Source organism: Pelophylax lessonae, assembly GCF_965119305.1.
Source record: "Pelophylax lessonae genome assembly, chromosome: 1".
In the NCBI taxonomy this organism is placed as follows: Eukaryota; Metazoa; Chordata; class Amphibia; order Anura; family Ranidae; genus Pelophylax; species Pelophylax lessonae.
Genome location: NC_138768.1, coordinates 661,412,573 through 661,439,766, shown reverse-complemented (window position 1 = coordinate 661,439,766; position 27,194 = coordinate 661,412,573). Strand labels below are relative to the sequence as shown.

Sequence of the window (27,194 nt, the reverse complement as noted above, 5' to 3'; positions counted from 1 at the left end):
TAAAAAATAATAAACCAGTGAAGTTAGCCCAATTTTTTTCCATAATGTGAAAGATAATGTTACGCCGAGTAAAGATACCCAACATGTCATGCTTCAAAATTGTGCACGCTCACGGAATGGCGACAAACTTTGGTACTTAGAAATCCCCATAGGCGACACTTTAAAAATTTCTACAGGTTGCCATCTTAGAGTTACCGAGGAGGTCTAGGGCTCAAATTATTGCTCTTGCTCTATCGATCGCGGCGATACCTCACATGTGTGATTTGAACACCGTTTACATATGTGGGCGGGATTTCCGTATGCGTTCGCTTCTGCGCGTGAGCTAACGGGACAGGGCGCTTTCATTTTTTTTTTTTTTTTACTATTTATTTTATTTATTATTTTAGATTTTTACACTGTTTTTAAAAAAAAAAAATTGATCATTTTTCTTTCTATTACAAGGAATGTAAACATGCCAGGACCTCTTTTTTGTGAGATCTGGGGTCAAAAAGTCCTCAGATCTCACAAGTACACTAAAAGATAGAAGAAAAATAAATAAATAAAATGAAAAAAAAAGGGACCTTTAAGCCGGTTGCTAGGCAATGACGTTTGCCGTCGCTCCGGTCCTCCAAGACCATAGAGTTGAGTGAGGGCAAGCTTGCCCTCACTCGACATCCTGTCTGTGAGGATCCGGGACCCGATCGTTTTCCTCGCTGCCGGCGGGTCCGGTAAGCGGGGAAAAGGACCTGGACGCGGTGGGAGGGGGGGCACCTCTACTGCCATCCCGGAAGGGTGATCTCGCAGCGAATCCGCTACTGGGACCATCCTTATCGGAAAGCAGACCGCCTGCAGTTTAAAAAAATACCAGGGATATGGCAGCTATCTGCTGCCATAACACCGGTATTTACAGTGGGTACGGAAAGTATTCAGACCCCCTTAAATTTTTCACTCTTTGTTATATTGCAGCCATTTGCTAAAATCATTTAAGTTCATTCTTCTTCCTCATGAATGTACACACAGCTCCCCATATTGATGGAAAAACACAGAATTGTTGACATTGTTGCAGATTTATTAAAAAAGAAAAACTGAAATATCACATGGTCCTAAGTATTCAGACCCTTTGCTGTGACACTCATATATTTAACTCAGGTGCTTTCCATTTCTTCTGATCATCCTTGAGATGGTTCTACACCTTCATTTGAGTCCAGCTGTGTTTGATTATACTGATTGGACTGGATTAGGAAAGCCACACACCTGTCTATATAAGACCTTCCAGATCACAATGCATGTCAGAGCAAATGAGAATCATGAGGTCAAAGGAACTGCCTGAAGAGCTCAGAGACAGAATTGTGGCAAGGCACAGATCTGGTCAAGGTTACAAAAAGATTTCTGCTGCACTTAAGGTTCCTAAGAGCACAGTGGCCTCCATAATCCTCAAATGGAAGACGTTTGGGACTACCAGAACCCTTCCTAGAGCTGGCCATCCGGCCAAACTGAGCTATCGGGGGAGAAGAGCCTTGGTGAGAGAGGTAAAGAAGAATCCAAAGATCACTGTGGCTGAGCTCCAGAGATGCAGTCAGGCGATGGGAGAAAGTTGTAGAAAGTCAACCATCACTGCAGCCCTCCACCAGTCGGGGCTTTATGGCAGAGTGGCCCGACGGAAGCCTCTCCTCAGTGTTAGACACATGAAAGCCCGCATGGAGTTTGCTAAAAAACACCTGAAGGACTCCAAGATGGTGAGAAATAAGATTCTCTGGTCTGATGAGACCAAAATAGAACTTTTTGGCCTTTATTCTAAGCGGTATGTGTGGAGAAATCCAGGCACTGCTCATCACCTGTCCAATACAATCCCAACAGTGAAGCATGGTGGTGGCAGCATCATGCTGTGGGGGTGTTTTTCAGCTGCAGGGACAGGACGACAATGTTGCAATCGGGGGAAAGATGAATGCGGCCAAGTACAGGGATATCCTGGACAAAAACCTTCTCCAGAGTGCTCTGGACCTCAGACTGGGCCGAAGGTTTACCTTCCAACAAGACAATGACCCTAAGCACACAGCTAAAATAACGAAGGAGTGGCTTCACAACAACTCCGTGACTGTTCTTGAATGGCCCAGCCAGAGCCCTGACTTAAACCCAATTGAGCATCTCTGGAGAGACCTAAAAATGGCTGTCCACCAACGTTTACCATCCAACCTGACAGAACTGGAGAGGATCTGCAAGGAGGAATGGCAGAGGATCCCCAAATCCAGGTGTGAAAGACTTGTTGCATCTTTCCCAAAAAGACTCCTGGCTGTATTAGATCAAAAGGGGGCTTCTACTAAATACTGAGCAAAGGGTCTGAATACTTAGGACCATGTGATATTTCAGTTTTTCTTTTTTAATAAATCTGCAACAATGTCAACAATTCTGTGTTTTTCTGTCAGTATGGGGTGCTATGTGTACATTCATGAGGAAGAAGAATGAACTTAAATGATTTTAGCAAATGGCTGCAATATAACAAAGAGTGAAAAATTTAAGGGGGTCTGAATACTTTCCGTACCCACTGTAGGTTTAAAAGCAGGACGTATATATACATTGGCCGGTAGGGAGGTGGTTAAATACCTAAATATTTAATAGCTGCTTTAATTTATACATACAAATATACTTGAAGTATTTGAATTTGTTTAGGAATGATTTATACAGTATTGCAGTCTATAAAATGGTTTCTGTAGTATGTAAAATGCCACAAGGTGGCATAAGTGAGTGTCACAATAGCATGTAGAAAACACATACGGAAAATAAGTATTGAATGCTAAAAATTAATTTAGAGTCTTCTCCATGCCAGACTCTTCTTTTATGAGAAGGTGACCTCCACAGCAATGGCAAGAAAACATGAGAGAAGAAAACCTTTGGGAGTACAACAAGAAAATGTTTTATGCTTCAAATTTTTATTAAAACATTGCAGTCTTCTTTTGTGAGAGATAAAAAGCTGAATCTCGTTTCAAATCTTTTGCACCCATGTACCATATTACACTGCAGTATCATCAAACTTTCTTTTTTCATTATAAACAAGTGTGCTGTGAGAGTAGTGATTTACATTTAAATAATGTGCTGCATTTTATAGATGATGTAGGAACCAGAATGCAGTCACCCATAGCAGCCAATCAGAATGAACTTTCCTAAGGCCAAACCACTGCACCGTTATATCTGACTGGCACTTTATATTTTGCATCATTTTATTAAATAAACAGTAAATGTAGGAAGGTAGACTGGGTGAGTATAAGTAATAAAAGTGCAGTGATGTTGTAGCTGGCATTGTGGATTGAAAACTGTGCACCTGTCCCATGTGTGTGCTTTAAAAAAACACCCTTAGGCCTCATTCATATTGATACTGTCAGGCCTGTGTTTGTATGCATTTAAAGGACATTTCTAAAATCATTTCAATGCAGGTAAGGATTTTTCAATGGTGACATTCACATTGTGCAGTTTCCTGCTTTTGGATGCAGACAGTTTAGCTGCATTTAGAGAAAGTAGAATTCTGTGCATCCAGAATCAGAATCGGCACTCTGTTAACAGCTTAAAGTGGAACTAAAGTCCCACTTTTAAAAAATGTGAGAAAGCAGGCTCTTTGTAGCAGAAGAGGCATTCTGCAATAAAAAAGATCCTACCTACCTGCTCGCAGTCTTCTTTGGAATGTACACGGAACTGCACAGTTCATTCCGGCACAGCTCCTGTGCGCCTGGATGACTGCACTCCTGCGCATGTGCGGGAGGAACTTCATTCCACGCTGAGCAATGAGCCAGATTGAAGATGCCAACACCTATGAGGGACTTAGGCTGAATTCACACCTGAGCTTAGCGTCTTTAAACGCTTTTTGGCACATTTTTATGCACAATTTTGGTGTGCTTTTTGTGCACGACTTGCGCATTTTAATACAGCGTTTTTGAGCTTTTGGTGTTTTTTATAAGCCAATAGAGAAAACTATTTTGCTGCATGATTTGTTACTAGGTATTTCAGCTTTTTTAGCTTTTCCATTAGCTTTTATCTCTTTTTTGTTATTATTTATTTATTTATTTTTCACTAGAGTAAGGGGTTAGAGTTAAGGTTAGGTTAGGATTAGGAGTTGGGGTTAGGGTTAGGATTAGGGTTTAGGGTTATTTATTGATATATTTTTTTTTTTTGGTTACGGTGTTAATACTACTACTACTAATAATAATAATAATAATAATATAAAATAATAAATATTACATGTAAAATAAATACACAAATAATAAATAAATTTTATAAATTAATAATAAGTAATAAATAAAATAATTAACCCCTAACACTTAATTTTTTTAAAAAAATAAATAACTAAATACCCTAACCCTAACACAAAATAAAGAAATAATACATTAATATTATTTTTTTGTTGTTGTTCGGGTTTGGGTGTTTATTATTATTTTATTATTATGAATAATTGTATTTAAAAAAAATTTAAGGTTGAGGTTTAATTAGTATTTATGTATTATTACATATTATTAATTTGTTTTATTTATTTATGATGATATTTACTTATTTGTGTATATATTTTACATTTATTTGTTCATATTTTATTACCATTTTATTTTTAAATTTTTTAATTTGGGCAGAAAAATACGCAACCATTCGCACAAAGACGCAAGAATGCCGCATTTCCATTCAAAGCTTTGAACCTTTTTGAGCTTCAGATGACCTGGAGGGGAGATGTTAAGCCATCTCTATAGAGAATAATAGATTTTTTTCTCCTCCAGCTTTTTGGAGCTTTGAGCTTCAAGCTCCAAAATGCTGAGGTGTGAATAGGACCTTAAGGCCATTGAAGGGAGGTAAGCATTGTGGAGTTTATCTCCGTTTTAACACGTCTTAATGCTGCTAAAGCTGTTTTCAACCAGAAAAAGTGATCTGGGAGGCATAGAATTTGTTCATACTTCTCACATCACTTCTCCTGTACTTAGAAAAGATAAACGTAGGAATGCCAGTGTGAATGAGATTTTAATCTTTCAGCTTTACTCTGCTTCCCCTAAAGACTCAGTACTTGGACTGAAATTTTTTGCTAAAATGTGTTTTTATTAGAAGTGTCTCATGAGAACCATACCTTGAGACAAGCCTCAGATTATTTGATCACTGACCTTATTCCACCAGGAGGTCTCATTCCGAAAATAGAATTCCACCCTTTTAAGTCTTTGGACAGGGTAAAGAAGGATCAGAACATGTTAGTTTTTTTTTTGTTTTCTTTTATGGTGACAGGTGGTGACTAAGACTAAAGTGAATGAAATCCTCTTCGACTGGGACACTGGAAAAAAAAAAACACTTTTTTTCATTAGAATAGGGAAGATTTAAATTCTCTGTCTCTCTGTCAATTATTTTTTTTCTGATTCCTGTCATTGAATGATTTTCTCTCATGCCCTGTGTTGGTGGCAGAGGTCAAAAAGACAGGAAGACCATAGTTATAGTCTGCAGGCATACGGGTGGCGGCAAATGACAACAGCCAAAATCGTTAAATAGTATTCTTAATGTTACAAGCTTTGTATAACCATGTATATATACAATATATGTAAACTTAACATGCACAAGTCAACCTGAGGCTAGGTTTACACTAATGCGATTGCAGAAATTGCATGTGATTCACACCGCATTCCTGTGCACATCATATGCGATGTCTGTGTGGTGCAAATTCAGCCATACAGTTTGCATGGCTTAAATCGCATTGCATTTGCACCAAAATGGGGCAGGGCCTTTTTTTTTTTGGTCCACCCTGGATCAAATCGCATATGTGTTCAGACCCAGGTGACCTGATTCCATCCAATTCCAAAGTTCACACTGCGTTCTGTGAACCAATTTGGGGGTGTCATTAATTAAAAATTGACACCCGCAGCAGAACGCAGTGTGAACTGCCTGTGATTCTGATGTGGTGCGTATACCCGCACAGGAACTGCTGTAGTTCCTGTATTGCACCAGTTTGAACCTAGCCTAAGTTTGTTTCTTCTGTTAATAGCTTTGATCACAGTAAGTTTGCCCCAGTATAATGATATTGAGACTTTGATTGTATGGTACTAACACTAAACTCATAGGAAGAATAACCCGTCTGAAATCAAAGGAAATGGAGCTTATCCAGGAAGCTACCTAGGGGTTCCATAATTTGTTAATAAAATTTCTATGCAGATATACTAGTTTTTCTTGAGGGATGTCAATATTAACTTGATTTTTCCACTCTATAAGTGTGGGTGGGCTAGGGGACATTCATTTTTGTGCAACAATTTCTGTGCTGTGTAAAGCAGTCTAGTAATAAGGGCCATTGCCTTAGTAGGAGCCATCAAACATGTTAAGACATATTTTAGGTTCTAGTGGTAAGTTAACCTGATAAAGAGAGAATATAAGAGAGTATCTTGACAGTATTTGTGGCATTTCAGGCACCTCCTTTCATATGAATAAAGTCTGCTGGCCCTCTAGCACATCTAAAACACAGATCTGTGTCTCTAGGGTTCCATCCATGCAGTTTGACAGTTGTATGGTAAACTCTAGGGAGGATAAAAACACGAGTCTTTGTGTTGGTGATAAAGAAACCAGAGGAAGGGATGTCGAAGCTTGTTCCCAGCCCAAGTTCTCCTTCCATCTTTTCAGTTTAGCCAGCATATGGGTGGTTGCATGTACCCCAGCCATCAGGATCATATCATTGAGAAATGTAGTCCTTTTTTGGTATCAGTTTGTTCCAGTAGGCGTTATACTGTCCTCACTTTAACAGCAGCAATTCTGATTTTGTGAGCATTTATTAATGTACCATTATAGTTGGTAATGTCGATGCATTTTTATCTTGTAACATTTGATGTAAAAGAAAGGAGCCTTTTAGCTTTGGCTTACCTATTCAATGGCACAAACAGGATAGACTGTATAAAATAACATAAAACATATTTATGTGTGCAATTACAATAAATGCCTATACAAGATATTCCCCTATATGTTAAATTGTTTGTGTGTGTGTATATATAATATAAAAAGCATATAAAATCTTACAAATTACATAGTTTGTTCAAATAATGCTGTAGCAGCAGATGTTGACCAAATGCTTCATGTAGCAGCTAATCCTCTTAGTAAATGGCTATTTGTGTTTTAGAGGTTTACAAAATACCTGTTACTTCCGCACAGTTAGATGTGAACAAGAAAACCTTTCCCACTTGTTAAACATAATTGAAGGGGTTGTAGAGACAAAAAGTTTTTTTACCTTCATACATTCTATACATGAAGGTAAAAAAAACTTCTATGTTCTGCTCCCCCTCTCGATCCAGCGATGTGCACAGGAGCCTCGGCTTTCCTGGGTCTCTCTCTATCCTCATTGGCTGAGACAAAGCGGTGGGAGCCATTGGCTCCTACTGCTGTCAATCTCAGCCAGTAGACCAATGAGAAAAAGAGGGGAAGGGCTTAGCCGAGCCTCTAAGTGTCTTATGGGCTCAAGAGCGAGCATGCAGCAGTGCCCCATAACAAGCGGCTTGCTTTTGGGGGCATTGGTCAATGGGGAGGAGCCAGAAATGCCGGCGGGTGACCCGAGAAGAAGAGCATCGGGGCTGCTCTGTGGAAACCCATTGCACAGAGCAGGTAAGTAGGACATGTTTGTTTTTCTTTCTTTTTTTTGTTTCTTTTAAAACACTGAACCTTTAATATAACTTAATAATATTTTATCTACAATTAAATAGCCAACAATTTTAAATAAATCCTATTTTATATATATATAATAAAATTAAACTATCAAAAAAAATCTACTTTAAGTGTAACTTTTTTTACCTAAATTACCTAGAATGGGTAATGATAGAAGCCCAATAAATGCAAAATGATAACATTGCAACACTCCATTAAAGAAAACTGGAAGATGGCAATAACCATTCAGGCTGAACACTTCTATAATCATCATTCATAGCTATTTAGACATGGCTTATTCGTTAAAGTAGGCTTTATGCAAGATGATCTCTCATCACTAACCACATAATACTGTACATCTGCCGTTGAAACCATTGCCCCCAACATTTTTTCCCCAGCTTGGCTAACCTTTAACTGGTGTTTCTGTGAAAGGAAAATCAGGATAAATATATCTTCATGTAGACATGTTATACATGTATATCTCTACAATTATAAGCACTTCCCTCACACAGAAGTGCTGGTTATACATGTATGGCTAAAAATGTGTACATCCTTCAGATGTTTCCACTAAAGGCTACTGTTAATGCTGCAGACATTTTAGGCAACTGTGTTTCTCCAACCTTGTGGCAACAGTTTGAGGAAGGCCCTTTTTTTGTTCCTATGTAAGTTTGACCCTGTGTGTGTATAAAGCTAGCTCCAAAAAGATGTGGTTTGACATGTTTAGCATGGAGAAACTCCAGTGGCCTGCAAAGAGCTCTGACCGCAACCCTGCTGAACCCATTTGGGATTCATTGGAATGCTGACTGCTGGCCAGGTTGTCTTGTCCAACATTAGTACCTGACCACACAAATGCTCTTTTGGCAGAATGAGCACACATTTCTACAGATACTCTCCACAATCTTGTGAAAAGCATGTCTAGGCTTTTAAAACTGCAAAGAAGAGAAGCTTTATGGTTTTATGGCCATGGTTTAGAATGGGATGTCCAACAAGCTCACAGGTGTGCTGGTCAGATATGACATTTTTTTTTTTTTTGCCAGATACTGTGTAGGATACTCCACAAGGCTAGATCATTTAAGTAATGCCCACTATTTACTGCATTGTAAAAATTGCTTTGGTGCCCTAAAAAGTAACACATTTTTAATGATAATTTTCAGGCTGGGTTTACACAGGTTTCCCCACATACAATGCGCACAACAGGAGAGTGTGACCGGCTCTCGATGGAGCTGGTTTACACACCTCCTGGGTGGCTGCGGTTCGCATTAGGAATTAGTCCTGAGCGTCTTTGGCTCCGTTTCAGGTCCAAATTTAGGCACCAATTTGGACCTGATTCGTACCTGAAATGGTGAACAGAAACACACAGAACCACAGTGAGCCACAGCCGCAGCTAGTGTCAAGCCTTAGTCAAGCCTCCCAGAATAGTTACAAAAATAGGCCTGCTGGAAGTACACAACCTCTGTTTGGACTGAACATTAAAAATACTTTTTTCTATAATAGAAATCTATTGTAAGGCTGCCCATAGATGGATATTTTTTTTTTTTTTCAGCCAGTGAGCTGAAAGGAAAAAAAAATTAAACAGACACATGGATTTCTCCATCCACACAGTCAAGGTAGATAACGGAATCCGCCCCACTGAGACATAATATTCAGATAACGGGACTCTGCTACACTCATCAGTATCTGCAACAAATGATCGTGAAAAAATTTTCCCAGAAGCCCATTTGACCGAAGTCGATCATTAGAGTGACTTCTGTCAAGCGGGAGCGGCCACACAGATCGAAATTCGTCTTGTCCCTATGGCCAAATTTTGATTTAGCAAAGGCCAGCTTAAGATGCATTTGGCTGCCTGGGTGATCAGCCCAGGCATGGTCAGCATAAACTGGAAGATAGTTTTTTGAGTCTTTGGTGGCTATTTCAGGTCTGTTTATGTCTGCTGATGTCAGTCTGACTGGAACAATAGTGTGACGGGAGCTGCTCTAGATGGCTTACTGTGCCTTTGATGTCTCTCCTGTAAGCTGTTTACACATATAAAATGATCAGTGTATGCTTCTCTAGCCAAGAACATCTGTTTTCAGCCACAAACCATTTCTTTTGATGACCGTCCAGGTGGTATGCCTCTCAGACATAAGCCCCATGCATGTGTTGGCCAGACCTCATGGATCATCTTATGAGTTATGTGTCCTATGACAGCCGGGCCTCAATAAAAACATCGAACTTGGCATTCAGTCCTTGCTAAGACATCTTGAAGATGCTTTAGCCGATATACTAAATTTTAGCATTATTTTGTCCTGCAATATATTTTATATAGACACTGTAAAGATTGATTAATTATTTTCCCTATGTTTTTTTTCCACTTTGTACAGAGTGTACCAAGAGGTGGTTTAGGTGCATATAATAAACCACTGTTTAGGACATTTTGGCAAACATCTGCTCAAAATCAGCCAATCAGCACCCTTATCTTCCTCATTTGTATAACGAACAGAAGTTAAAGCATATCATATGAAAAGTACTAGGGCAGTTTCTAGTTAGACAAAGGCCCATCTAAATTGCCATTGTGACACACATATACACACACAGAGTATCTTTGTTGAGAAATTTCAACTGAAAAGTCCCCCCCTCCCCTTTCCCCTCTGTTAAGTTTGTAGGGAAGCACCATGCATGTCTTGACCAATTGCACAGTGCTAGAAGTAGTAATTCAAAGCTAAACACCCATTACTTCTCTCAAAAATGTAAACTAACCTTTGGAGGCGACATTGTGCTAGTTAGCGATTGTCCTTTTTCATTGCAATGCTGCAGTATGGTCTGAAATCTTCAGAAACCTCCCACAGTATGTCCCTTCAAGTGTCAGAAATTCTGCTGCATTCCACACACTGATGCAGTCTGAACATTGGAGCTAAGGTTCCATTCATACTTGTACACCTCCAAAGTCTTGCAATTCCCATTGCAACTTTGGATGGGTGCAACTTGGATGTGACTTTGACTTTTGCACAACTGTGGCAGTGATAACATTAAGATGCAACTTTCATGCGACTTTTGAGAGTTTAGATTGCAGTGTATGGCACTCAAGTTGCGTGAAAGTTGCATCAAAGTAGTGCAGGAACCTTTTTAAAGTCACTGTGACTTTTTATGTTGCATAAATTTGAATGGCTTTCATTGAAATACATGGGCTGGGACTGGTCATGGGTGTCTAAAGTCGCATGACAAGTCATAAAGTGTGAATAGAGCCTAAAGTGGGGTACACACTAGTAGAAAATCGGCCGAAAATTCCCGTCTGAGGTAAAATCGTCCGATTTTCGCCTAGTGTGTACACAACTTTCAGCAGCCAATGCCGACATTTTGAACGAAAAAAAAACGGAGGGACAAACACCAAAAATTTTTTTCGTCCGTCCCCAGACCGCCGATGTTCATTTAATGTGTATGCAGTACGTCCGTGAAGAATCGGGTACGAAAGACCGCGCATGATCTGAAGTTGCTGACAACCCGGAGGTCTAGGAACAAATGTGCCAAAAAAAAGAAAAATCGGACGAGAAATGTAGTGAACATTTATGCACTGTCGACTAAAAATGGTTATGAACGCTGAGAAGACAGAGAAAAATCGGAGGATATTTCGTCCGATTTTCGTCAAGTGTGTACGGCCCTTAAGGCTCCGTTTTTCTCAGCGGGGAATCGATCCGCCGATCCCCCGCTGAGCAGGAGGATGACAGCTGTGTCTCCGTGCTGTGTCCGGAGACACAGCTGTCAATTCCCCATACATCTCTATGGAGGAAATCGGATGGGAACGGACCATCCGCTGGATGGATGGAAAATAGGGTTTCCATCCGTCCAGATTTGACGGATCGGATCGGATGTCAGCGGACATGTCTCCGCTGACATCCGATGCCCCATAGGGATGCATGGGGGGAAAAAACGGACAGGCGGATCTGAACGGTCCGCCTGTGTGAAAGAGCCCTAAAAGACAAGATCTGCTATACTGCATGTGCCGAAAAGAAATGCCTTGGGAAAAGAAGGACACCATGAGGGTAATTTATAAAAACTGGAGCAGACAGAATTTGGAGCAGCTGTGCACATCAACCTACTATGTTCCATCTTCAGCTTGTTCAGTTAAGCTGTGATAATGAAAGATATATATACATTTTGGGGAAGTAATACAGTACACATAAATGTATTGTCTGTGTATTTGGTGGTTTGCATGGAGAATAACTTTAACACAAACCTTTGAAAACAAAACCATTACCACCAGGTGACACTTTGAGGGGAATTTTTTTAAAACTGGAGCAACCAGAATCTGGTTCAGCTGTGCATGGCAGCCAATCCGCTTCTTTTTGCACAGTAAATGCAGTGATTTATGCACCAGTGCATCCAGGCTGATGGCATGCTTCTCTTCTGCCTGCTGGTGGGGCAATAAGTCCATGTCACCAGCTCTATTCAAATAGCAGAAAGGTGAATCAGGAAGTAGAATGATGGTATTCTGGCTGTACAAACCCACCGTTGGGATTAGGATGTCAACAGTAGCAGATCAGATAAAATAATAAACATATATGTATTTCAGCTGTGTATTTAGATGTTGGAACTATACAGCTGGATCGCAACACATGTTCAAAACATACACATGCTTAGTGGCAATGCAAGGTTTAATAAAAAGATTAAAGATTAATTTTTGACAGATGTACAGTGTATTTAGAGACCTTTAAAGATCTGATTGGGGATAGAATAAATGGTTTTGGTGGGGTTCTGCATTAGGAACAGTTTACACTTTCGGTGTACACTACCAATAAACATTATTTTTTTACCGAAGGGGGAGGGGGACAGTTCAAATTTCAAGTTTCCTGGATTAGCCTTAAAGGTATGCAGAAAGGTTCTCTCCTCATTACCCATTACATATCCAAAGCCCAAGTTTAATTTTTGGAAGCAAGATCAAGTACTGTTTTATTCATTGCAGACCTGCAGACTGTGTTGGGATGTATACCAAATATTCACAGAAACAGATCACTCAGTGTGCTTTCTTTAATGTTACAGATGCAGAGCCACTTGGGCTGGAAGCAGGCAGTGGGTTAGCTGCCTGGAAACTCAACGAACAGCTCTATCCCTGCGATGTCTGTGGGAAAGTGTTTGGCCGACAGCAAACTTTATCCCGACATCTGTTATTGCACACAGGTAATAGTGTATAAAACTACCAATCTTGTCAGTAAAATTGAAATGTAAGTCTGCTTGCAGCATACGCATAACTGTTTGATAGCTCTAGTCGCCCACTGAATTTGAAGAGTAGTCAGATGTACAATCTGACCACCATACTTTTGAATAGCCTGTCGCTGAAGACTGTGACCTGAATCAAAACCTAGATCTGCCAAAATTCAGGGATAAAGATCCATATAGCAATTGGGAACTGGGTGTAAGAATTTTAAACCCCAGTTCTGGCACACTCACATTTAAAGAAATATTAAGTGGACATACTCCTGGTATTATGTTTACTGATGATTTTTGTCCCAGCCCTTGTTTAACTACTTGTCTTCTGTGCACTTAAACACCCTTCCCATCCAGGCCAATTTTCAGCTTTCAGCGCTGTCACACTTTGAATGACAATTGCGCGGTCATGCTACACTGTACCCATATGAAATTTTTATCATTTTTTTCACACAAATAGAGCTTTCTTTTGGTGGTATGTAATCACCTCTGGGTTTTTTATTTTTTACAAAAATAAAGAATAAAGACAGAAAATTTTGAAAAAAAAAAAAAGTTTTCTTATTTTCTGCGAGTAAATTTTGAAAATAAATTTTTCTCCTTCACTGATGTGCGCTGATGAGGCGGCACTGATGGGCACTGATAGGCTGCACTGATGGGCACTGATGAGGTGGCACTTATGGGCACTGATGAGGTGGCACTTATGGGCACTGATGAGGAGGTACTAATATGCCGCACTGATGAGCACTGATAGGCGGCACTGATGAGCACTGATAGGCGGCACTGCTGGGCACTGAGAGGTGGCACTGCTGGGCACTGAGAGGTGGCACTGCTGGGCACTGACAGGTGGCACAGAGGCGGCACTGATAGGCGGCACTGATGGGCACTGGCGGATGGCACTGGACACTGACGGGTGGCACTGATGAGCGGCACTGATGGGCAGCACCATCAGTGCCCACACTCAGTGCCCATAGTGCTGCCAGTCAGTGCTCATCAGTGCCTAGATGAGCAGGCACTGATGGGCACTGACTAGCAGCACTATGGGCACTGATTGTGGGCATTGATGGGGGGCACTGATGGCGGGCACTGTGGGCACTGATGGGGGGGCACTATGTGTGTATTTTTACCTTTAGTAATCAGGGCACTGGTGATCGGTGCCCTGATTACATTCTCCTGTGTCCCCGGCGCTGTGAGGCTCCCCCTCCTTCCTCACACTGCAGGCTCTGTGTGAGGAAGGAGCGCCGGCGATGAGAGATGATCTCATATGTTTACATATGAGATCATCGCTCATTGGACGGCCCAATCACGTGGTGAATGGCCGCTGTGATTGGCCATTCACCACGATCTGTGATCAGCCGTGTCCAAGGGACACGGCCGACACAGATTTTCCCTGCAGCGCGCTCGCGGGAGCGCGCTGGGGGCGTGTCACTGGGAGGCCGTTTAAAAACGGCCTCCCGAAAATTCAAGTCCGCGCTGCAGCCGTATATAGGCTGTAGCGCGGATGGGGGGTGGTTAAGGTAGACGTAGGACTAAGGGTGTGTTCACAATTAAATTTCCCCCCCCCCATCGGTGATTAGCTGCGAGAACCCCAGATCGGGGTTCCTTCAATTAGCTGCGAGTAGGCAATGGGAGGCTGTTTAATCTCACATCTAATAGCACTCACTCACATATAATCACTCATTCAGCCCCAACTGAAATTCTCGCAGCTAATCACCGAGAGAGTGTATTCGTATCTGTGAATGGAGTGCCTAATCGCAGCAAAGGCAAAACTTTTTTTCCATTTTGGATCAAGTGAGGGAAATATATAGTCATAACAGGAAATCCCTCCATAGTGAGGGAATCCCAGTTTGTTACTAGGGTCACCAGAAATCAACATCCAAAATCCCATAGTTTTCATTTGTGCCTGTTTAAACCCAAGCATTGTGTCACTGGAAGCTTATAGCTTGAAAAAGTACACAAGCTTCTTTAAACCCCAAGCTTTAAGAGTTTTTGGCCCCAATAGACTTTTTTTTTGAAAATTTATTTTTATTGAAAAATGTAGATGTATAGGTACAAAAAATGGCCTTTGAGCATTCCCCCAGCTAATACGTAGAACATAGAACTACTAATAACACCTCCTATTGTAGAACCCAAAAAAAGGAGGGGGAAGAAACAACACACCTTCCATACACCTCGCTCTGTCATTCTCTTATAAAATCACTTCAAGGGTTGATTAATTGTAGGGAGATTCCTGTTCCCTCTCAACCATCAGGATAATGTATCGGAACAAAATTAACTTGTGTTTAGAATCCTACCTGAACAAATGTAATGTCAGTCCCTGCAGAAGAATACATTTGTTCATATAAACGAAACCTTATCAGGGGGGAATGAATTCAGTCCGTGGACTCCTGAATATCTGTTGTACACTCCGAATCTGTCCACAAGTGCCAGACCCTCTCAAATTTCCTAGGGCAACCCGGGACAAATAAGTAGCTTTGTATAGGGGTACAACCATATTGAAAAAAACGCTTCCAGAAGGGCAGAATTAGGGGCTGTGTCTGATTTCCACTTGAGCACCATTGCCTTCCTGGCATAAAATAATAAGAGATACAAGAGAGTACGCATCACCCTACTAACAGCCAGAGAGTCAACTAACCCCAGGAGGAAGACACCAACTTTTACAGGGGCCAGTATATTAGTTAGGGTAGATATAAACTGGGTCACTTCCCACCAGTAGCTACTAATCTGAGGACACTCCCAAACGATATGAGCAAATCCAGCAGAGTCACTAGAGCATCTCCAACAGCAAGAAGAGGAATTAGGGTATGTACGATGTAGTTCTTGTGGTGTAAAATAAATTCTGTGCACTATATTAAATTGGATCAGCCAGTCTTTAGTCGATATGTGTGCTTAAATGGGCTGTCCCATTGATCTTCACAGTCTTCATTGTCCAAGTCCTGATCCTCCGAACACCATGCAGTTAGCAGGGCATCTAGTCCCACATGAACGGAGGGAAGTAGTGACTTGTAGATCACAGAAAGTGTTTTTTTTGAGAGCGTTATACCCAAGGAGAACCTCCAAATCGTCCTCTTCCAATCATCTAAACAAAGAGGACCCAAATTATGCTGTGTAGGTGTGTGGGAGTTGCAGGAATCGGAAGAAGAACGCATTAGGCAGTGTAAATTTATCTTTCAAACTATCAAACGTAATTAGTGCACTCCCATCACAAATATCTGAAAGACATTGGATTCCTTTAGCAGCCCAAAGACCGGGGTCTGGTAAGGAATGAAATTCTGGTAGCATGGGATGGAACCAAAGCGGAGTTGATGGGGACCATTTACCCCTCACTATATTGGGTTTAGTAACGACAGCATGCCAGGCCTTAATAACTGCCCTCATAGCGTCTGTAAGGGGAAGGTGAGAGACTCTCAGACCCATGTAGAGGAGATTACAGGGGGTCTCATAAGATCCTGAATGCGCAGCTTCTAATACTACTGAGGCATTTGTGTCATCAGAGATAAGCCAGTTATGAGTATGGGTAAGCATGGCCACCAAATAGTAGGTATGAGAGTCTGGGCAAGTCAAGCCCCCTTGCGACCAAGGTCTGCATAAAACTTTCCTGCTAAATCTAGCTGGTTGAAATTGCCATAAGAAGGAGCCTATAAGTGAATCTAATTGTTTAAAAAATGATTTTGGTAACTATTCTGGGGTGTGCCTAAGGCTGTATAATAGAGCTGGAAGGATTTTCATTTTAATTAAATTAATTCCCCCAATAGGGGATAAAGGGAGATGTTACCAGGCTTTCAATCTCTGTTTACACCACTGAAGAGCTGTGGACAAATTAAGATGTCTAAAATCCTTAGTGTTGGGAGAAATATTGATCCCTAAATATTTAATAGTCATTGCCCATTGCAAAGGAGAATTGGGGTCAGCCAACCTTTTAGCCCCTTGATCAATCGGTAACACATGTAACTCAATTAGTATGTAGACCCGAAAGGGCCGCAAATCGGTCCTAGCACTTCCGAAAGTGAAGGGCCAGAGTCCTGTAGAAAGAGAATTAAATCATCTGCGTAGCGCTACCTTGTCTACAATGAGGCCCACACGAATCCCAGCTACCTTATCAGATGCCCTCAATGCCTCCGCCAAATGGAAAAGAGGGCACCCCTGCCTCGTCCCCTTTTGGATCGGAAAGAGAGGCCCCAATAGACTTTAACAGGAGCTCTAAAAAAAAATTTTGAAACATATGCGTATCACATGCTTTTTTACCTATTAACTAGCTTTCCAGTGGCTAAAATCATTTAAAAAATTGCTCAAGCCTCAGATGCCTGCAAAAATGATCAAAACTGGCCTGATACCCAAAAAATGCCTGTTAAATTACTAAAAGCACTCAGCTCTAGTGTGAATGCAGCCTTAGGCTCGGTTTCCACTAGTGCGACTTGCGGTGCGACTTGACACATGTCAAGTCGCACAGCAAGTCAAAACCCATTGTTTTCAATGGGGCACGTTTCCACTGCCGCGGCTTCAGTTGCCGCGACCTCAAAAGTAAATCGTGTACTACTTTTGAGCGCGACTTCCCTCTATATATGAGGGACAAGTCTAACTGAAGCCGCGGTTTACTTTTGCTACGAAGTCGTGCTAGAAGTAGCACGACTTCGTAGCCGCACTAGTGGAAACCTAGCCTTAAAGACTGATATACTTTTAGAAGAGATTGGCTATTTTATTTTATCCCAAAATACCAAGCAAACTTGCAAAATAACCTCTTCCCCAACTTTTTTCTCTTTACTAAGCTCATCATAGGCTCAGAACAATGTAAACGCTATTGTTGTCAGACGCCTGCACTGTCTGAAGACATGAATTGAATACTAGGAAAGTTTCTGAATTCAAAGTCTTTAGTGCCATGAGCTAAAAATTATGATTTATATCAGCGGAGATCATAAACTGCAAGAGGCATCCCCTGAATAAGTTTAGATAAGCTCTGCCTTTCCTTCCATTTTTTGTGATACTGAAAACCAGTTGCAGAATGCACATCTAGACTAGAGGGATGATGCCTTTGTTGTTCTCAGTTGTGGTCTGAATATTTTTTTGGCTTTTAGCAGTTTGTGCTCTCCCTTGATTTCATAGGCGCATTGCAGCATGCAAATCATTTTATAAGGCTCCTGGCACTGAAGTCCTTAAATCAAACAGGCACATGGAGAAAAAAGGTTTCCATGATGTTCTGGTCTACAATTACAGTGCAGATGCAGGAAGAGTGAATATAAACAAACTAATGTTTATACTGGGCCAAGACTTGTGTGACAGCCTTCATGACATGGGAAGGCAGAGGTAAAAGAATATATTTACAAAGTTGTTCAATACCGCTGTTTATAGTGAACATGCTAATGTGCTTTTTTTTTTTCATTTGTCATTCTTTAATTAAACCTGCCTGCCTGATGTTTGTTGCTCTGTTGATTATATGTGGGCCCATTCAATTCTTTTTGAAGAAGTGCCTATATCATGTTTGGAGTAGTCCGATATTAGAATTGTGCACAAAAGGATTGTCTTATAAGCTGGCCAACTTGATAGAAATGCATTTTGCAATATAAGAGCTAAAGTGTCCTAAAAAAATTTACCATAATATGATTTCTCCGTTATGTCTTCATTCATCCTTTTTTGTGCACATGTTCCAGCAATTTAGATAAATAACGGAGTTATTATATTGCAGAATGAGGTTTCCTCCTGAATTGTACCCAGCATTATATAAAGTTTTCTGATATCCCTAATAAGGCCAACGTTTGAGTAGGGTTTGTTTTAAATACAACCTCAATCCCCAAAAAGTTGGGACGCTTTGTAAAATCTACATAAACACAGAATGCAATGATTTGCAAATCTCATAAACCCATATTTTATTCACAATAGAAAATAGAAAACATATCAAATGTTTAAATGGAGAAAATGTACCATTTTAAGAAATAAATAAGCAACAACGAACGTCTTAGAAACAGTTGCTGGAGATTTGGAAAAGGCATGTTGTCCCATTCTTGCCCGATATAGGATTCCAACTGTTCAACAGTCCTTGGACGTCTTTGTCGTATTTTCGTTCCAAGATGCGCCAGATATTTTCATTGGTGAAAGTTCTAAAATGCAGGCAGGCCAGTTAAGTACCCGAACTCTCTACAAAGCCATGCTGTTGTCATACATGCAGTATGAGGTTTAGCCTGCTGAAATATGCAAGGTCTTTCCTAAAAAAGACATTGTCTGGATGGGACCATATGCTGTTATTAACCTGGATATACAGTATCTTTCAGCATTGATGGTACCTTTCCAGATGTGCAAGCTGTTCTTTCCATACACATTAATGCACCCACATACCATCAGAGATGCAGGCTTTTGAACTGAGTGTTGATTACAAGCCGGGAGGTCCCACTCCTTGCTAGTCTGGAGGACATGGTGCCCATGTTTGCAAATCAAATTTCGATTTGTCTGACCACAGAACTTTCCACTTTGCAACAGACATTTTAAATGAGCTTTGGCCCAGAGAAGACATGATAGAGCTTTACTTTTCATTTTTGGCTGACACAAAGAACTGTGTTCACAGACTGATTTTTGAAAGTATCCCTGAGCCCATGCAGTGATGTCCATCACAGAATCATGTCTGTTTTTAATGCAGTGCTGTCTGAGGGCCAGGAAATCACGGGCATCCAGTGTTGCATTTCGGCCTTGTCCCTTGCACACATAGACTTCTCCAGATTCTCCGATTTTTTTGATGATGTTCTGAACTGTAGCTGATGATATATTATAATTTTTCTTAAATTGTTCCACAATTTTTACATGCAGCTTTTCACAAATTGGTGAAACTCTACCAATGTTTACTTCTTAAAACACTCTGGTGTTGATTTACTAAATCTGGAGAGTGCAAAATATGGTGCAGTTGTGCATGGTAGCCAATCAGCTTCTAACTTCAGCTGGTTAAATTAAGCTTTGACAAAAAAACATTTAAGCTGATTGGTTTCTATGCAGAGGTGCACCAGATTTTGTACTCTCCAGTTTTAGTAAATCAACCCCTCTGACTCTCTAACATGCTCTTTTTATACCCAATATTGTCACTGACCTGTTGCCAACTAATCTAATAAGTTGCTAAGTTTTTACAGCACTTCCTTGTTTGTTTCACTTGGTCTGACAGCTTTTTGTTGCCTGTCCCAACTTTTTAGGGACGTGTTGCTACCATCAGTTTCAAAATGACCTTATTTTTTTCCTAAAATGGTACATTTTCTCAGTTTAAACATTTGGTACATTTTCTATTTTGTATTGTGAATAAAATATGGGTTTGTGGGATTTGAAAATCATTGCATTCTGTTTTTAAGTGAATTTTTTTGGAATTGTGGTATATTTTATTAATTACCAGCAAAAGGAGACTATTGTAGAATCTCAAATTTAAAGTTGGCCTCGACCAACAAATACAATGTTCTTCAGCCCCATGCAGGAATATGACTGTTACCACTTCTCTTCTCTACACAGAAGAGAGAAAATATAAGTGCCATTTGTGCCCATATGCTGCAAAGTGCCGTGCTAACTTGAACCAACATTTGACTGTCCATGCAGTGAAGTTGGTGAGCACTGACACAGAAGACATTGTCAGTGCTGTCATTTCTGAGACCAGTGACAAAAAGAAGAACCCATATTACTATAGGTAAGAAACCTTTATTTACACATCTGTGTGCATGTCTCTAAAATGAGCTTAAATGTGTTTTGAATTTAGTAGTGTAAATCATGATGCAACCCCTCCCTTAAAGCTGAACTCCAGGCAAAGAGCTAAAATACACTATAGAAATATGGGAGCTGTTTTACATACCAAAATAATGCGTATATCTGTCCCTCCATACAGGAGAGTCATACAGCCTTTTTAGACAGCAGAGCTAGCTTTTTAAACCTACTTTTCTTTACTGCAGTTTAGCATTACTGCTAGATACCCTCCGCCTATGATTGGACAGTGAAGGAGCAGTAGCAGACAGATGAGCTCATCACTCTACTCCTGTCACATTGCTCCATGTGTATTCATCACACCTAATTAGCCCCTACTGCTGCCCTTTCCTCTCGCAGCCTAAGGCCCCTTTCACACAGGCGGACCGTTCAGATCCGCTTGTCCGTTTTTTTGGTGGATCTGAACGGATGCCCCATGCATCTCTATGGGGCATCGGATGTCAGCGGAGACATGTCCGCTGACATCCGATCCGTCAAATCTGGACGGATGGAAACCCTATTTTCCATCCGTACAGCGGATCGGATCAGATGGGATCGGATGAGAATGGACAGACGGTCCGTTCCCATCCGATTCTCCCATAGAGAACAGCGGGGACCTGACAGCTCTGTCTCCGCACACAGCGTGGAGACAGAGCAGCCATCCGCCTGCTCAGCTGGGGATCGGCGGATCAATCCCCCGCTGAGAAAAACGGAGTCCGCTGACGGACTCTACAGTGTGAAAGGGGCCTAAATGCTGCTCTGCAACAATTGCAAAAGACTGATACCAAGCTAAATTTGAATACTTACAGTAGTTGTATTTACAAAACATTAAATTATTTTAAATAATGCATATGTAGTTGCAATAATGGGTGTTTAATATTTACTTAGCGTTTACTTTTAAAGGTTAAAGTTGCACTAAACTAATTTTTTGCATTAACAATTCTAAGTACACCATGGCTCTGTTTTTTTTTTTGTCCTTTCTTTTTTCATATTAGTCTTTTACTATGTTTTCAGGCTTTGTTTTTGTCCTGGGCACGCTCCCTATCCTCCACTGATGCACACCACTGCTACTAGTAGAGTGAGCAGTGTTGTTATTTCTGGTCACATGCTCCACTCTATGTGTACTAGACTTCCATAGGACTGAATGTGTCTAAAGGTAAATGGGTAGTCCATTTCAGGATTGAGCAGGTAAGGGTGGCTACGTTCACATACACAAGAGGGACATGAAGAATGAATGTAGCCACCCTAGAACTGAACACAGCAGATAAAAAAGGTTGCATCTGAGAGATGAAACAAAGGAAAAGAGATATAGAAGATACATTCTAGTTATAGTTAGACATATTGCATGCATTTTATTTTATTAACAAATGCGTATAGAGTCATTTTAAGTTCACCTTTTTCCATAAAATAGCCTATGCAGTTAGGGGTCTCAGTAGTACAAGAAACCGTGCATCTTTGTAAAATGTTCATTATTTTATTGTCATATTGAGCTCCACAGTGCCGGGCAGTGAGCACAGGGCACATTAGAGGACGTCAGACCCTCAGGTCACCCACATGTCTGTTTCTGATTGTTTGGTCAGAGACAGTCACGCCAGTGGCCTGCTGTAGGTAATTTTGTAGGGCTCTCGCAGTGATCATCCTGTTCCTCCTTGCACAAAGGAGCAGATACCGGTCCTGCTGATGGGTTAAGGACCTTCTACATTCCTAGAGTAACTGCCTGTCTCCTGGAATCTCCTCCATGCTCTTGAGACTGTGTTGGGAGACACAGCAAACCTTTTGGCACGTATTGATGTGCCATCCTGGAGGAGTTGGACTGCCTGTGCAACCTTTATAGGGTCCAGGTATCGCATCATTCTACCATGGTGACACTGACCCTAGCCAAATGCAAAACTAGTGAAAAACAGTCAGAAAAGATGAGTAGGAAAAAAAGTGTCAGTGACCTGTAAAACCATTCCTGTTTTGGAGGTCATCTCATTGTTGCCCATCTAGTGCACCTGTTCATTTCATTAACACCAAAGCAGCTGACACTGATTAACAACCCCCTCTACTACCCGACTGACCAAATCAATATCCCAGGAGTTTAATTAACTTGATGCTGCACTCTGATTAACCACTTAAGCCCCAGGCCTATTTCGGACACTTTTTGTTTACAAGTTAAAATCTGTATTTTTTCCTAGAAAACTACTTAGAACCCCCAACCATTATATATATTTTTTTAGCAAACACTCTGGAGAATAAAATGTCGGTCATTGCAATATTTTTTGTCAAGCGGTATTTGCGCAGCAGTCTTTAAAACGCCATTTTTTTAAAAAAAATTACAAAAAAAATCACATTTCACTGCATTTAAAAATACTAAACAGTAAAGTTAGCCCATTTTTTTGTATATTGTGAAAGATGATGTCACGCTGAGTAAATAGATACCTAACATGTTACGGTTTAAAATTGCGCACACCCGTGGAATGGCGACAAACTACGGTCAATAGAAATCTCAATAGGCGACGCTTTAAAATTTTTAAACGGTTACCAGTTTAGAGTTATTAGCTCTTTTTTTTTTAATTATTGCTCACGCTCTGGCGATCGTGGAGATACCTCACATGTGTGGTTTGAACAGTGATTTCATTCGCGGCTCGACTTCCGTATACATTTTCTTTCGTGCGCGAGCTAACGGTGACGGGGGCGGCTAAAAAATTTTTTTTTCCTATTTATTTTATTTTCTTTTTTAACTTTATTACAGGTTTTTTTAAAAAAAAAATCTGATCACTTTTATTGCTGTCACAAGCAATGTAAACATCCCTTGTGACACCAATATGCAGTGACAGGTACTCTTTATGGAGGGATCGAGGGTCTAAAATCCCATAGTCTATAATTCCTAGTCCATCTCAGGACCAAGCAGGGCAACCATCAGAAATTTTGAAGCCCATTACACAGCTTTAGGCCTGCCCCCTCCGGGCTTGACCACCCACATGTCCCAGGGTCTGCACAGTGGCCATCCCACTGAATCTGCCCAGTGGCCATCCCACCGAGTCCTTTAGTGCCCACACTTTTATTTGAACACTTATTTGAATCATATTTTGGCCAAAAAATGTGAAGCCTGCCACCACAATAAGGTAGACTCTTTCGAGCAGGACCCTACACTAACACTAACTGCACTACATTTTCAGAGACAGCCTCATATATTCAGCAAATTGATGGCCCAATGCCGTAAGTTGACAGCCCATATATTCAGTAGAGAGACAGCCCAATCCAGCAAAGAAACATCCTCATATATTCAAAAAAGGGATGGCCCAATGCAGCAAAGAGACAGCCCCATATATTCAACAAAGATACAGCCCAATCCAGCAGATACATCCCCATATACAGGTGCATCTCAAAAAAAATTAGAATGTCATCAAAAAGTTAATTTATTTCAGTAATTCAATCCAAAAAGTGAAACTTGTATATTATATAGATTCATTGCACACAGAGTGAGATATTTCAAGAATTTTTATTCTTTTCATTTTGATGATTATGGCTTACAGCAGGGCTTGACAATTCACGGGCGCCAGGTCGCATTGGCGACTAGAAACTGAGTCCGGGCGGCTAGGATTTCAGCCATCTGCTGTCAGGCATCGGGACGCCGATTCACATGGACGGTGTTGACCAATCAGAACCACTTTTAGCACATCCATAGGATGCACTGCTCGACTTCTGCCACTGTCAGCCCTCTTCGTTGCGGTCACCCGGCACACATCTATCTGACATCAGGTAAGAGTGCCAGGTCCGTGGCTGAGCGGTGTGTGAGGCGGGGGAAATGATGCACCAGGTCTGGGCTCTGCACAGAATTTCATGTGTCAGCCGCTCCCCGACCCACTGCTCCAGCCTGCCTGCGTGTCACTACTTCCTCAGCCCCGGGGGCAGACTTGAGCCCATCCTACCGTGGTGCTAAGGGAAGGGCACCACCTACAATTATTTGGTGGCACAGTTTACCTTTAATTGGCCAGGTGTGGGAGCCCCCCCCCCCATAGACACGTGTGTGGGGGAGCGGAGCAGGCCATTTTCTGGCTGTATGTGAGGAAGGTGGAGGTGGGGTTTCCTACAGAGATTCCTCTGTACACACCATAGAGCTGAGGGTACCTCACTGTACATATACACATCTGCCTGATACTTTCACTCTCTCCCACCCTCTGTCTCCCTCCCTCTCTCCCCCTCCCCCTCCCTTCTCCTCTCTCTCTCAGCCCCCCTCCCCTTCTCCTAACCCCCCTCCCCATCTCCCCTTCTCTACCTCCCTCTCTCTTTCTTTTTTCCTCTTCTTTCCATTTCTTTCCCTTTTATTTCTTTCTTGCTTTCTTTTTTTTCTGGGCCCCGGGCAGCTGATTTGAAAAACTGGCTCCTAGCTTTTTTAGCTGGCTCCTAGATTCAAGGAAAATTTGTCAACCCCTGGCTTACAGCTAGTGAAAACCCAAAATTCATTTTATCAGAAGACCAATAAAAAAAGGATTATTAATACAGAAATGTTGGTTTACTGAAAAGTATGTCCATGTACAGTATAGTATGCACTCAATACCTGGTTGGGGCTCCTTTTGCATGAATTACTGCATCTGTGCGGCGTGGCATGGAGGTGATCAGCCTGTGGCACTGCTGAGGTGTTATGGAAGCCCAGGTTGCTTTGATAGTGGCCTTAAGCTCATCTGCATTGTTCATTCTGGTGTCTCTCATCTTCTTCTTGACAATATACCACAGATTCTTTATGGGGCTTAGGTCAGGTGAGTTTGCTGGCCAATCAAGCACAGTGATATCATAATCATTAAACCTGGTATTAGTACTTTTGGCAGTATGGGAAGGTGCCAAGTCCTGCTGGAAAATGAAATCAGCATCTCCATAAAGCTGGTCAGCAGAGGGAAGAATGAAGTGCTCTAGAATTTCCTGCTAGAGGGCTGCGCTGAATTTGGACTTTATAAAACACAGCGGACCAACACCAGCGGATGACATGGCTTCTCAAATCATCACTGACTGTGGAAACTTCACACTGGACCTCATGCAACTTGGATTCTGTGCCTCTCCACTCTTCCTCCAGACTCTGGGACCTTGATTTTCAAATGAAAAGCAAAATTTACTTTAATCTTAAAAGAGGACTTTGGACCACTGAGCTACAGTCCTGTCCTTTTTCTCCTTATCCCAGGTAGGACGTTTCTGATGTTGTCTTTGTTTCAGGAGTGACTTGACACAAGGAATGCGACAGTTGTAGCCCATGTCCTGGATATGTCTGTGGGGGCTCTTGAAGCACTGACACCAGCCGTTGTCCGCTCCTTGTGAATCTCCCCCAAATTTTTCAATGGCCTTTGCTTCACAATCCTCTCAAGGCTGTGCTTATCCCTGTTGCTTGTGCACCTTTTTCTACCACACTTTTTCCTTCCACCCAACTTTCCATTAATATGCTTGAATACAGACTCTGTGAACAGATAGCTTCTTTAGCAATGACCTTTTGTGACTTACCCTCCTTGTGGAGGGTGTCAATGACAATCTTCTGGACAACTGTCAAGTCAGCAGTCTTCCCCATAATTGTGTAACCTACTGAACCAGACAGCTGATTAGAGTTTGACACCATGGGGTTGATTTACTAAACGCAAATAAGCTGTTGCACTCTGCAAGAGCAGTTCCTCCAGAGCTTAGTAAATGAGCAAAAGCTCTGCTGACTTTGATCATCCAGTCATGTGCGAGCACAAATGCTGTTTTTTTTATAAATTTTCCTTGCATGTGATTGGGTATTCTTCGCAAAGTGAAGCTTTACCTCGTTTACTGAGCTCTGGAGCAACTCCCATGAGTCTATAATCTAAAACTTTTTCACAGTATTCAAATTTTCTGAGATACTGAATTTTGGGTTTTCACTAGCTGTTAGCCATATTCATCAAAATTAAAATAAATAAATGCTTGAAATATATAACTCCTGTGTGTAATGAATCTATACAATATATGAGTTTAACTTTTTAAATTGAATTACTGAAATAAATTAACTTTTTTATATTTTTTTGAGATGCGCCTGCATCCAGAAAAGATACATCCCATTCCAGCAAATATACATCTCCATATATTCTGCAAAGAGACAGTCCAATCCAGCAAAGCGGCATTGCCATAACTTCAGCAAGGAGACGGGCCCAATCTAGAAAATGCATCCCCATATAGCAAAGAGACATCCCCCTATATTTAGCAAAGCGACATCCTCATATATTCAGCAAAGAGAAATCCCAATTCAGCAGAGACAGCCTAATCAAAGAAATATTCCCATATTGCAAAGTGACACTCCATACATTTAGCAAAGAAACCCCCAATCTAGCAGAGACTCCCCATATAGAAAACATCCACTAAGCCTGAACAAAGTTTTCCATCTTTCGCAGGCTGTACATGTGCTGTATAAAAAGTGCAGAGAGAATAAAGTACCCAGGCTGAGGCTAAGGGTTTCCATGCTATTCCTGCTCCTGTGCCTGCTGGCCTCTCCCCCTTGTCTTACTTGGTTCCTCCCCCTCTCACAGTTCAGTGGCAATTGTGTCCATGCAGGACCCATGGCTGAGGTGGGATCCCACTATGCCAGTCCCAATGCTGTGCCTGCTGGTCCCTCCCCCTGGTCTCATGTGGCTCCTCCCCAGCTCCACAGTTTAGCAGGGATTGTCTGATTTCTGGACTGGTGCTCCTGCTACTGCCCAGGTTGGAGCTGGAGGATATTGTTATTCCTTCTTGGTGCTGGA

At 41.4% G+C, this 27,194-nt stretch overlaps 1 protein-coding gene across 3 annotated transcripts in view; it reads left to right on the top strand.

Moving 5' to 3' along the window:
* ZNF827 (zinc finger protein 827) overlaps positions 1-27,194 on the top strand; it is a 418,517-nt gene that overhangs the window by 373,008 nt on the left and 18,315 nt on the right. For all 3 annotated transcript variants that reach the window (XM_082258929.1, XM_082258930.1, XM_082258931.1), the window contains exons 9-10: positions 12,619-12,756; positions 20,254-20,425. In XM_082258929.1, the coding sequence (XP_082115055.1) occupies positions 12,619-12,756; positions 20,254-20,425 (310 nt within the window). The remainder of the gene's footprint in view (positions 1-12,618; positions 12,757-20,253; positions 20,426-27,194) is intronic.